The sequence below is a fragment of the Haliaeetus leucocephalus genome, unplaced genomic scaffold (genome assembly GCF_000737465.1).
Source record: "Haliaeetus leucocephalus isolate CR32 unplaced genomic scaffold, Haliaeetus_leucocephalus-4.0 Scaffold238, whole genome shotgun sequence".
NCBI classification, from domain to species: Eukaryota; Metazoa; Chordata; class Aves; order Accipitriformes; family Accipitridae; genus Haliaeetus; species Haliaeetus leucocephalus.
In genome coordinates, this window is record NW_010972674.1 from 210052 (window position 1) to 223368 (window position 13317).

General features: G+C 54.4%; 1 protein-coding gene across 2 annotated transcripts; it reads right to left on the reverse strand.

Annotated features, from left to right (window-relative positions):
* Positions 1-3123: 3123 nt before the first annotated feature.
* Positions 3124-9734, reverse strand: ARHGDIA (Rho GDP dissociation inhibitor (GDI) alpha). 2 transcript variants are annotated; one of them, XM_010568098.1, is made up of 6 exons: positions 8581-9734; positions 6735-6944; positions 6245-6328; positions 5566-5642; positions 5323-5386; positions 3124-4848 (listed from the first exon to the last, which is right to left on the reverse strand). In XM_010568098.1, the coding sequence occupies exons 2-6, from the start codon at positions 6922-6924 to the stop codon at positions 4649-4651; spliced, it is 615 nt and encodes a 204-aa protein (XP_010566400.1). In that variant the 5' UTR covers positions 6925-6944; positions 8581-9734; the 3' UTR covers positions 3124-4648. The 2 variants fall into 2 exon arrangements, with proteins under 2 accessions (XP_010566400.1, XP_010566399.1); XM_010568097.1 differs by lacking the exon at positions 8581-9734 and having other exon boundaries at positions 6735-8449.
* Between the last annotated feature and the right edge of the window lie 3583 nt (positions 9735-13317).

Below are 13317 nucleotides of genomic sequence, written 5' to 3' on the forward strand. Positions count from 1 at the left end.
GGCAGCGGTGCTGCCCCGTTATCCGCAGCCCCGAGCTCCCCTCCCCGGGCCAGGCCCCTGTATGGCATAGGGCACCAGGCACCGCTGCGGCGCGGGGAGGCCCTGTTCGGTTTCGCTGCAGCCTCGCCGGCCCCGGAGATGGACAGCAGGGAATGGTGGGAGGTCGGCGCAGCGTTCGGGTCCCGCTGGAGGCTGGTGGGGGTTCTCGGACTGGGCACACGCTGTCCCTTACAGAGAAGACAGCCGTGCGATGGCGTGCTCGAGGCAGGGCACGGGGGGCATCTTGTTGTCATACCCCCCCCCCCAGACCGAGCAGGAGTCTGTCACGAGAAGGCTCTTGTTCAGACAGGTAGTTCCGTGTGGTGCCTGCTAAGGGACCCACGAGAGATGAGTCCTGTGACCGTGGCAGGAGAAAACCCCGTCACATGACTCTCCCTGCTTTGCTCTGGCATCTCCTGATGCAGCACAAGAATCAGTCATTGGGTCCCCGTTGCTCCTGGAGCTCGGCTGGGGAAGGAGAGCCCCTGCGTTGCCGGGCAGAAAGCAGCCGGCCTTTGGCTGCAGTGTTCGCCCTGCTAGTGCTGGGGTACCGGCAGGGTTACTATGTGCACCTGCTGTACACGCAGGCTGCCCGGCTGATAAGTGCTGGAGCGGGGACAGGCTCGGTCCAGGCTCCCCAGCCGCACCCTGCTGATTTGCCAGCTCAGTGGCTGCCTGCAAAGCAGAGCTGCCGCTCTTTGCTCTCCTCCTGCTTCCCCCTGCAGGGGCTGGGCTCAGTGCCCAGGCCAGCGGTGTGTTGAGCGAGGTGCCCCACTGGTTCTCCACAGGTAACCTGTTCTGTGAGTGCTGTGAGGAGTAGTTGTCCATTCAGGAGCTTTTGCTGGGTGCAGAAGCGGACGCGTTTCTTGGGCCCAGAAAGAGCCCAGCGAGATTTTTGGTGGCACAGCTGCACTGAGTGAAACAGTGAGCGCGCCACACATCGGCAGGGGCAGCAGGGCCCAGCGCGGTGCTGGGCCACCAGTATGTGTGCTCAGCACCTCTGGTGAGGCAGGCAATGCTCACCTACACCTTGCAGGTGCCGCAACACTCTTGTTCTCGTTTTTGTTGCTGGCTGGAGATCCTGCCACTGCTGAGTGTGGTGTCCTTGTGCCTGCTTTCCAGCACCCCATGAACAGAGTATGGTTCTCTTTTTTTTTTTTTTTCTTTAAATCCCTTTAAATATCCCTGCGTGGCAGTGCCTGCCAAAGAAAAGCTGCGCAGATAGGGCACCGCCTGTGCACTATGGCGGCAGCACGTCGCCTCTGGTGTCTTGCTCCCTGCTGAGGTGGTGTGTCTCTTCTACACCCACCAGCCGCCAGCACAGCCAGCCCAGGCCCACACCCAGGGCTCTCCAGCACTGCAAGACATTAATTCACAAGTTTTCCCTTCCTCAGCCTCAGTTCTCCCTGGCTGCTTTTTGGTAGATGCAGGTGAAAGCTGCCACGCTCGCGGAGCTGCAGTTCTGACGCTTCAAGGCAGCTGCTGTGTCAGACTGAGCTACTGCAGCACAAACAGGCACCTGACTAGAAAAGCAGCCCAGACTGCTCTTGGGCAAGCTTTGGCCCAGGGTTCATGAGGTGCATCTCCCAGAAGGGGCTGAGGCTTTTCCTTGGAAGCCACAAGTAGTGAGAATCATCCAGCCCATGCCGCCACCAAGTCCTGCCCAGCCCGTGACCAGAGCCTCGCATCCCTTGGGCTGCTGGTGCCTGTGTGTGCTCCTGGGCTTGGCTGCCAGGCAGGAGAGCCCAGCCTGTTACCCTGCAGCAGGGACCGCGTTCAGGAGAAAACACGGGCAGTGAATCACCACTGCAGCCCTTAGGTCCCTGGAGTTACAGCAAGTCGCAGTCGTCCTGCATACCCCTCCCCGGGCATCCCACCATCGCGCAAACGATCTAACAGAAACGCCAACGTCCAGAGTTTGGCAAGACTTGCCAAAGAGCTGGCGATTGCATCAGACAGGATTCTCACCCCGACACTAACTGCCCACAGAGCGGCTGTTGGGGGCCAGCACAAGGAGGGCCTTTGTTCACTTTATCAGCACGTCTGGGCTCGCTCTAACCGACATGACAGAGGGTGACGCCTGCTCCGAGCTCCTGCTTTGGCGCTGCCCTTCCCGTCCCCGTGCTGCGGGGGCAGGCGGCTGGGTGCAGCTTACAGCAGGGAGCAGCACAAGCAAATCGTGCCTTCTGGAGCAGGCTCTGGCAGGCACCGGCCACACGCCTGCTCCTCGCTGGGGCAGGCAGGCGGCTCCTGCCTGGCTGAGGGTGCTTCACTTCAGCCCTTGCACTTTCTTGCAGTTTCAGAGTTGCATTGTTTCCTTTAGCTGTGGCATCTGGAAGCGCAGCAGCTTTCCTGGATCCAAGGAGAAAGGGGGCCTGTGCTGTTAGCTCAGTAGTTTCCCTCTTGCATTCCAAGTTCTCCATTACCATCGTGAGTCTTCTAGACCACGAGCAGGGCCGAACCATCTCCTCTACAGCTTCTCTAGTGCTGTAGATTCTGTGAAGAGCTTTTCCCAGTGACCCTTTTCTTATCCTTAACACAAACATGCCACATGCTCTGTAAACATCCGCAGGCTCTTATCACACATCGCCTCTCCTGGATTCTGTTCTGCCTCTGCCTCCCTCATTCTTCTGGCTGTGCAGGAATTTCACTTCATACTTGCAGCTGGAGTAGGCACAATGCAGGCAGGCCAGAGGCTTGGAACCCACCTGCTCCTCAGCTGTCAGGAGACACCCCTACCTCCAACTTCACTACCTCTGAGACCCCCTATTTTCACTTCCCCACACCCTTCTCATCCCTCATACTGCAGGGCACGCAGAACAGAGTGAACAGCGAGGGACAGATCTTGAAGACAAACCCCCAAGAGCAGCAAAGGACACAGTGCAACGAGGGCCTCTTGCCTTTTCTCCTCTGGCAAGGGCTGTTCCAGATCCCCTGTTTCACAACTCAGCAGGCCCAGGGATTCTGGTCTTCTCCTACCCCAGGTGTTTGCAGAAATCACCTGTGGAACAGAAGTTCTGCCACTTCCTGCCAAAGACCCAGAACCAGGAAGTTCCAGAACAGAAGCAGAATGGACAACAGACAGTCAGTTCAAAGATTTTATTTAACTGTCATAAAAGGAGAAGCAGACGATGATTCCAAACCTGTTAACCCGGGTCTAGGATTTACAGACAATATGCACCAAATCAAATTAACAAAAATCTCTCTAGGGGCAGGGCAAGGGAGAGTTAGAGGCAAAGACGTAGCTACGAGAAAGCCACATGTACTTGGTCCCAGTTCTAATACGACCTCAACGTGGTAGGATCCAAATAAGAGGGCTGTGGAGCTGGAACGTGCCTGCCCAGCCCTCAGGGGTTCATGGGCCCCCGAGGGCTCCTGCGCCCCGAACGCCGTGTCAGTGCAGCCGTGGGTGGCAGGCTGGCGTGCTGCAGGGGTCTGCTACGGGCACGGGGCAGGGGAGTCGAGTGTCAAGGCAATAAATACTGACAGGCCAGGCACAGATTTTAAAGGCAGAACAGATACATAAGGCATTAACCGCTTCTGAATGCTTGTCCATTGCAAGCTCTTTGTTGATCGCATCAGGAGAGCAGCTGCAGAAACAGACTAGTCCATCCTCAGCCCAAAACAGCCAGGAGGGCAGGTGCTGTCCTGGAATTTCAGTGCTTTGCAGCTACCTTGGCTGCAATGAGAAGTGTGAGGTGATGGCAACACTGGTGACTCCCGCACCCACCTGCCTTGCAACCCCCTCTATGCCTCAGAGGCTCTGAGGCTGCCAGAGAGTTCGGAGCTCTACGCAAACAGGGCCAGGGGTCCTGCCAGGCCAGCTCTCTGGACACCGGGAGGGGTGGCCAGGCGTCACCCAGGATATCACACCACCCTCCCCTCTGGAGATGTCCCGTCTCAGGTGAAGAACGGACCAGCAGCAAAGCGGGAAGTTGTGAATCTTTCCTAATAACCCATGAGGGGCGTGACCAAGATGAGTGCCATGCCAACAAACAGGGGGAGGGTGGGTGGCATTTAAAAAGTGTAACAAGGGCAGGGCCCCCTCCCTAGAGGATACATGTTACACATTAAGGCATCATGGTTACAGGGAACATCCACAAATGAAGCTGCCAGCGTTCCCAGTACACTGACGGGGTGGAAGGGGCGGGCTGGACATGATTTTAGCCAACAAACGGATTCGATAGCTGCCTGGCATCAAAGTTCTTCAGCTACTTGGAGGCAGTAGCTACCCTGAGCTGTGCACAGGAAAGCCAAGCAGAGGATCCTACACAGAACATAGGAGTCTCTCCCCTTCAGCACCTACCCGAATAAAGGCAGGTGAGAAGCAGCAAAGGGCCTGATGAGGGAGCAAGTGCTCCCACCTCTGCGCTGGGACAGCATGGCCCTGGGACGGGTAGCTGGAGACCAGATGCAGACAGCACGGTTTGGTCAATGCACTCAGCGATTCTCTGGGGAGGGGGCACATTACACAACTGAGCTCTCTGGTCAAATTATAACAGGGGGTGAAGGGTAAGAGGGTTCCAATGTCAGCACTTTGGTACAGGGGGGGATTTCTACGGTAGCCACTGTCTGATTCACGCTCTCTGGGGTTTGGCCTTGGGAAGGGCTAGTCCTTCCAATCCTTCTTGATGGTCAGGTTCCACTCCCAGGACAGGTGGTCAGTCTTATCATCATCTGTGAACTTGGATTTGATGTTGTAGCTGCCCCGGGCCAGCATGCCCTTAGGGGCTTCTTCCATGGGGGTCAGAAACTCATACTCCTCTGCTCGGGGGCCATAGCTCCCAACCATGTATTCGGTCTTGTCAACTAGAAGGAGAAAAAAGAGGTGCATGGAGGCTGTTTAAGAGCCTCCCGTGCATTTGGGACAAGGCTATAAAGCAAATGAAAGGTCTGTTCCTGCTACAACAATCCACAGAGGAGCTGTGAGAACGTCACCTGCATTAACAGCTCTGTTCACTCCAGGAACAGCTCCTCCTGCCGGGAGCGTTCCCCCCACACTAGCACTGCTGTCAGCAGTGACCTGTTCACCGCCACACTCCGGCAGGGATTACGCATCAAGCCCAGAGGTGCAGGTGCAGCCAGGACTGCAGGCTGCCACCCTGCAGCAGACCCAGGAGCCTTTGCACATCACCACAGGCTCAGCGGCACAGAGACGACTGAAGACCGTCTCTTGCCATTATGAGCTGTTGGGGCGCCAGCAGGCGAGCCCCCATCACCGCAGTGGAAAGAGCCAGAAAGCCCTCACACAAAGCAGCACCCCAGTCACAGAGAAGCACTTACTTTTCACGCCTTTCCGGAACGTGTGCTGAATGTACTTCAACCCTGACACAATCTCCCTGTTAACCTGCAGGGAGACAAGCAAGGACTGTAGAAGACATCTCTGAGACACACTGCCTAGCCCACCCACAGTAGCAGACAATTTCCTCTACCACACCACTTTTTGGGACTCAGGCACGCCCTATGCTGGGACTGCAGCAGTCTGGTGTTCCACTCGTTCTTCAGCTTTCGGATCTGAATTCTTACCCTAAAGGAGATTTTTATCCGGTATTCCACACCCTCCTTCAGCACAAATGCTTGCTTCTTGAAGCTCTCCAGGTCACCTACAAAGAAGGGATAGGGTTGCTCAGACTCCCTTTGTGTAGTGTTCTGGGGCGAATCTAAGTCGCAAGAGGTGATCAGGACAGTATCTGCAGTAGCAGGGGATGACCCTTACTGCCTGGACAGCACACAGTTCATCCTTTTGTTTTTGCATGACAGGACCCTCCTTGCTGCACTGCCCATGCTACCCGAGGTGGGCGAGCGATGCCCTGCCAAAGGACACTGCAGTGCAGCAATGCAGTTGATTCAAGAATGTTCCTTTGTAGATGTTTGCTCCGAGGCTGTCACCATCTCGAAGCTGCCATTAGCTTTACTGCACAGGCTGGAGGACAGCTGGCTCCCCCAGCCGGTAGCTCACACCTCTAAAAAACTAGGGCTGGCAAGGGAGTGGAAGCAGAAGGGCCTTCTGCTGCGACGGGGGACACAGCTGCCGGGCTCAGAGCACAGAACCCTCCGGGGGCCCAGGCACCTTACCCTGCATCCAGCACAGGGGCATTTCAGACATAGAAGGGCTTGGCCACCACACCAGCCATGCTCCTGTGGGGCCTTCTGCCAGGCTCCACACCAAGCCAACTTTGACCTGGGAGAAGGGCAAGAAGCTCACCTGTCAGGTCCAGCTCCAGAGGGCCAGGAGCAGTAGTGCAGACCAAAGTCAGCTTGGTCACCACCACATTTGGAGCATTGGGATCTAGAAAACAAGCAAAAAGGCTGTTAAACACCCATCCCTGACACCAACCAACACAACTCCTTTTCCTTCCAGGGCACTTCTTGAAAGAGCAAGAAAACCAGTGAGAACAACATCCCCCTCAGCGAAGGTATGGGCTCCCCGCTGTGTCAGGCCCAGCCCACAGTCTCCCCAAGAGCATCCCCCTCTAGAGGCAGAGCGTGCCACCCCTCAGTCCCTGTGCCTTATTCCAAGGGCCAGAGATCAGCCCAGGGGAGTGCAGAAACAGGCCTTTATGCTCCTGGCTGTGCTCCGGCCGAAGCGCAAAGAGCTGGGAGGAGAACAGCTCCCAGGCAGGAGCAGGGATGAGGCTGGAAGTGACTGATGGAGCTCTGGCTTGGTTGAGGCATAGCCATGTCCTAGGGCTCACCTGCAGTCACGGTGACAGCACCAAGCAGTGCCTCCTTGTACTTGCGCAGGCTCTCATCATCCTTGTCCAGCTCCTGGATCTCCTGGATGCTCTTCTGGGCAGGTGGCTTATAGTTGACGGAGTGTTCGTCTTCCTCATTTTCAGCTGCAATCTGGGCCAGCTGCTCTGCTGTCGGCTCCTGCTCTGCCATCCTTACACACACGAGTTACACTGAAGTGGGGAGGAGAAGTGTAACTGCATCTACCTACTCCACCAGCATGGCTCCTGCACAGCACCGCAGCCCATCAGCACCAACCAGGCTTCCCCAGAACTGCTCCGCCATGACTCCACAGGCTCCCTCTCTCACGTGGGCCCCTCACAGGCTGTCCTCAGGAGTCTTCAGGGGACACAACCCTGCCAAGGGTGCAGAGCCCACAGACCCTGCAGACCCCTCCATAGGCCAGGTCTCATACTCAGCCCATGGAGGCCCACGCAAGAAAGGAAAAATTGAACCTCAGTGCTTTACTCATAAGCTGGAACAGGTAAATATCCAAAGCCGTAGAGAAAATGCTCTCTTCCACAAGATCAGCCGGGTGAGGCTTTCGCTCATAATAAACCTGAGCCCAGAATAAACCCAGTTCAGTTCTGCTCTCTACAACACACGATTCCAGCTAAGAATAGGCCTCTGCCTCACCACTGGCACAAATGCCAGGAGCCTCTGCTGCAATCTAGATCTCACAGTTTGTAACTCAATCAAGATCAATCTGCTCTGCGCCGGGTGCTGGGTGCCTCAGAGGAGTGGAAGAAGACACCTGGCTCAGCTGATGTCATGCTCAGTCCTTTTCAAAAATCTGTGTCACACACGGCCAGTGAAACAGATAATGGATTAAAAACATGTGCAGAGTTTGGCTTGGCTGGCCAAGACTCTAACCAGGAAACACCCAGCTGCACACTGAAGGCTGGTGAAAGGTGATGCCAACACCCCATTAAAAACCTCAGTTAAAGCCCATGACATCCTCAGCAATTCCTGATGTTCCACGGAGTGTGCTGTCCTAAGGGTCATCTGACAGCAAATATCAACTTGGACTCTCCAAAGACTCGAAAAACTCTTTCAGTGACAGCTTTTGAAAGGCTTTTTGTACAAGCAAAATCTTTCGCAAATGAACTGCTGGTGGATCCAAGTGTTTCTGTCATTATCTGGCACTCCCGCATTCAGTATTCCCGCCTGGAGCTCTGTGCTAGCATGCACAACTCGCAGCAGACTGCGGAACTGCATTCACTGCTCTGGGATCTAGTTTCCAAATAAATCAAGAACTACTACATTTGCTACAAGTACAACAAACACACACAATGTACTTAAATACAGGCTTAATTATGATCTACAAGCACCTAAAGCTTCTCATACAGGTTATGCTAAATAAGCTAACCATCATCCATTCTTTTCGTCTTCGAGCTAGCTGATGTAATAGCACACAGTTCAGTTATTCCATTTCTACCCAACGTGCCACCCAGAGGGGGAAAGAAAGACCTCAGCGCTGACACTAACCACACATGGTTTATAGAGCACATTTTATAGTGACACAAGGCAAGTTCTGCAGATGCTGGAGCCAGTCTGACTCCACATCCAGTTCGAGCTTGGCAAGGGTGTAACAGCAGAACAGCAGAGGTACCAGCTGGGCTCCACTAATATTTTTAGCCATAAATATTATGAATGTTTTATTGGGGAACAGGGCAAAGGAGACAGATTAGACACACAAAATGAAATTTTGCACATCTCCACCAGAAAAGAAGACTACAGCAGACCTATCAGGAAATGCACAGAGGAGAGAGAAAAGTAAGGGGGAAGGAGAACCACTGACCAGCCCACCTGCTGCCAGGACTCTCGGGTGAGGCGCTGGCCCCAGCTCCCAGGGAACCGGTGCTGAGGTGGAGCTGCAGCCAGGCCCCCGGTGGGGACCCACTCCTGGCCCACTGTCAAACCTGGGAACAGACGTGCTGGCTTGTCCTGGGCTGGCAGCGCTTCCCTGGAGAGGCTGGCACAGCTCTCAGGGTGTCCTGGGGGTAGGGTACTTGCAATGGATGCAACTGGTGTTTCTGGGTATTAAAGCTTGACTAAGATTTATCACCAGACAAAGGTGGGAGGATGATGTGATACTTTGGGGTTATTACAAGGGCTTTGGCCCTGCGTGGCACAAGTGTGTCTGCGTAGGGGAGTTTGTCCCATTGTACCTTCGCACTTACTACTCCCAACAACTGCCGGTACTGACCCCTACACTTTACAACAAACAGCTGGCCCTTCTGCATGGTATCCTCCAATATCCTGGCACTGAATGTCGTGAAAATTTGTATTCAAAAGGCCATTTAATCTCATGTCATACATGAACAACTGACTAGATCTCACCCTGGTATCTCTGTATCAAACCCAGTCACTTCCTTTGTGCTCCTGACCAAAAAAACCTCCAGCCTTGCAGACTCTCAGAAGTGTTGAGCAAACACTCACTCAAGCATCCGTTCTACTGCTTGATCCCCTTACTGCAGTCCTCTGCCTCGCCTCCGGGCTACATTTCACCTCCCAGGCACTACAGGTCATTCTCTCTCCCTATGCTGAAGAACTCCTGGACCTCTCTCCTAAGACGCCTGTAGCTTTCAGGAAATGGAAGTGACGGACTTCCAGTGAGAGCTTTAAAGAACTAAAGTCCCCAGTCACTGACTTCTGTTGACTCCCAAATTCCCTGTGATTGAGTCCTCTTTGAAAGCCTGAATATAACAAACAGATACCCATGTGGCAGACAATCCACCAGTATCCATCCACGTGCACATCCCCGATGGTGCCAGGTCCCTTTGCACGGCATTAGCGTCCAAAGGTGTATACCACCTTCCAATTTTCAGACCAAGCAGAGACAAAACTTCTAACAAATGGCCTCATCAGCACCTGCAAGTGACAGGCCACAGGAGCTGTAGCACAGCCTCTCCTCAAGCAAACAAAGCTCGCCGAACCCAGCACTGTGCATGCAGTGAAGGATCAGCCAACCACAGCACAGTTCCAGACAGCAGGGTCAGGTCTGGAAGATCGCTGCACTCCACACAGGAACAGCCTTAGCGTTAAACAGTACTGATTTCTAGCAGCTGAAATAGCAGCTGATTTCCAGGATCAGGTATCCTATCCTGATCAGTTAAGAAATGCATTAGTTTGGTCTCACCCACGTATAGAGCCATCGATAACCAACCTCTAGATGTAACAGACAGGGCAACAGTTTCCTCCCACACATCAACAGCGCTCAATCTTCATCAACTCTGTCAGGGTAACCCTTCCCACAAACAGATATTTAGCAACAACCATGCTGTAGAAGGCACGGAAGAAAAAAAAAACAAAATGAAAAAGCAAATCCCCAGGTCTTCGGTTGTGTTCCTATGCCTCTAGTCTTAATCCTGTGATCCAGGGCTAAAGAAACAACCATGCACACCACCACACGGATTAATCAAGAACCACCCCAGTCCTCACAGGATCTCTAAAACAACAGAAGCCCACCAGACACCAAAAACGGCTCCTCAGACCAACACAAAGCACTACTCCAACCAGCAGCTCAGGCCAGGCCAGGGTTCAGCTCTCTGAGGAAGCCCTGGAGAAATATCACTTCCTCTCTTCCAACAGGCTTCCCCAGGAGCAGCAGTCAGAAGAACATCTCTGACCAGGCTGCACCAAAGCCACTGCTGCAGCGCTCCCGAGAGGAGCGGGCTCCTGCACCCCAGCCAGATGCAAGGGTTGAGACACTCTGCGACAGAGCTGGCAGGGGCCAGGCTGTGGCCGGCAGGCCGCCCCCTTCCGCACAGAGCACTGCATTTCATCACCATAGGTCACAGCGCCTTGGCTACTTCTCCAACATGCAGCCAGAGAGGAAGGAGACTCCTCATGGCATCAAAACTTTTATGAGGGCCTCAACCTCACCCTTCAGACTTCTTGGACAAAGCATTTATTACAGCTCAGGATTAGTAAACCAGAGCTTTTTTAGGCATGTGAAAGACCAGCCATGACATTGCCAGACAAAGTGAAGCCAAGGGACTTGATTGCATGTGAACTGCCAGGAGAGAACTGCACTTGTGTATCCCATCTATGCCATGCCAAGACCTGCAGCAAGCACACACCAATACACAGAGAAGGGACCTGCAAGACAGTCCTTCAAAGGGCTCAGCTCCTTAATGAAAGCCTTCCCGCTACACTGCTGACCTGCAGCTGAGCGCAGCTGCCTTGCAGGAGCTCAAGACCTCAAACCTCAGGCATTGCTCTGAGATGTTTGGAAGGAAATTCTTCTTCAGCTCCTTTTGACACTCAGGAGGTGCTCGGGTGTCCTGCTCAGCACCTCCGAACAGTGGCTCTCTGGCTCTTAAGACTCAGCCGAGTTGCAGAACACTAGACCTAGTGTTTCTGCGGCTTCTGAGAGGCCTGCTGCTCTACAAAAGGCACAGACCCACTGTCAGCTCTGCCATGGCTGGCAGGGAAGGGGACTCCCAGCCCTCACAAGCAAATTACAGGAGGTGGGCTCCTCAGACGTGGAGAGACATCTAGGGAAGCAGCCCTGGGTGCTTCTCAGATCCTTGCAGGTCACAGAAGCCTGCAGAAGACAGCAGCAGGCTGAATCGCTTCCCACCTGGGAATTTGCACTCAGCTGCCATCATTGCTTCCTCAAATCAGCAGCTTCTCCTGGATTCTCAGCATTTTTCGCTCAGGACCGAGGAGCTAGCAGCAGCGAATGCAAGAGCTCCACCTTCTGCCAGACAGAAAAACTGCTAGGAACATGACCCTATTTGTTTTCAGGCAGACAGCGGTAAACAGCAACTTCTTCATACCCCGGGGTCAAGATCCCACGGCACTAGCAAAACCAGAGTTAGCCAGAGGTAACTATGATGAGCTAATTGGCTTCAGACGTCCATTAGACCACAGCGCAGCCGTGGACACACAGCAGTGCCAATTCGAGCGGTCCCCACCCTTCCTTCTTCCCTCGTGGCGCAAGGGAAGGCTTGTGCAGCCACAGGGCAAACTCGGTTGGAATTTGATCCAGTTAATAACCGTTTCTGCAGGGCTATTTTCCAGCCAGATCAGTTCACTGATCCGGTTCACTATGCAGCTACAAACACTGCTACACTGTAAGAACAGGGAGCCAGAACTGCTTAAACCGGCTCAAGCTGTGCTGCTGCTCTGCACGTACAATGGCAGCTCAGGAGGCTGAATCAGAAATAAACGGGGCTCAGACAGTTCCCAGGGCAGCAGCAGGGGAGCGGGTGGGCACATCACCAGCAAAGGAGGAACTGGTGACTCACTGACACTTCCGGAGGCCGAGTGCTGCCCTCTGACACCACTCGGTAATTCGGAGGCAAGGGGACATCCAGATAATGATAATGCCACTGCACTGGTTGCTTTGTAAGAGCGTCCCAGAGAACTCTCGTCTCGCCTGATCCCTGCCACTGGCTTACAGCTCTGGGGATGAAGGACTCTGGAAACAGTCCGCTGCCTTTCAGGGACTCAGCAGTTTGGAGATGTGGGATTTTTTTTTTTTTTTTGCTTGTGACATAACCCTGGCCTGCAGTTCACCTACAAGGCATTAACTGTCAACAGCAAAACCAAAGGCATGAGCAGACAGTTCCATACACTCACAACTTCAGAAGTTTAAAAAACTCTCGCAGTCCTACACCCAGGATACAAACAAGTTATGTGGGTAAACGGGCTGCAGCCTGGCTGCAACCGCCATCTGTGTGGTGACCCCGGCGCTGCAGCTGCGGACACCCCCAAGAGCACGACCCATCCGTACGCATCGCCACTCGTCCCCACAGTGGAACACTACAATGAAACCGCCTCTGCTCAGCAGTTACGGGAGAAGAATACCCGCGCTGGAAGAATGCTTGGACAACGAGAGCAGCAGCAAAGCACTCTGGACTAGAGCCGAAACCCTCAAGGCAGCAACGTAGTCACTTCACGTGACTACGAGTTCTTATCGGCTTAAGAAAAGGAAGTTAGGACTTTCAGACTTGTTGCAAAGAGCTGTGGAGCCAGGGAAGACATCGCCATCCTTCCGGCATGGCTGTAAAGGAAGGAGGAGAACCGATACCATAGCCTGCAGGAGCCAAGCTGCAGCCTTTATGCACGTTGCCCCTGCTTCTGTAATGTGCACCCTGCCGACAGCATTAAGGGGGATAAGACAGGCTCTTTAATTACTCTAACACGGAAGGAAATCCACTCTGAGGAAGCTGCTTCCAAGTTCCTCGTTTCGTAACTAGGAACCATTTATGGAAAATCTGTTTGAGACAAACGAGAGCACTTGCAGCCCCAAGCGCCCTGGGAGGCCAAAAGGACCCAGCGTTCCTTTCACCGCGGCCCAGGCAACAAGAGAAACCTGAGGGGAGGGCTCGGAGCAGCCCCGGCTCCTCCGGGGAGCACGAGCCGACCCGAACCGCCCGTGTTTCGCCCTAACCGCGGGCCTCGGTGCCGCGAGAGCTCCGCTCCGCTCCGGGACGGCGCCAGCCGGGGACGGCGGCTTCCCCCGGGCCCTCAGCGGGCCGTGCGAGGGCACTCGGGGCCCACGCTCCCATACCTCGGCCGCGCCCCGGAGCC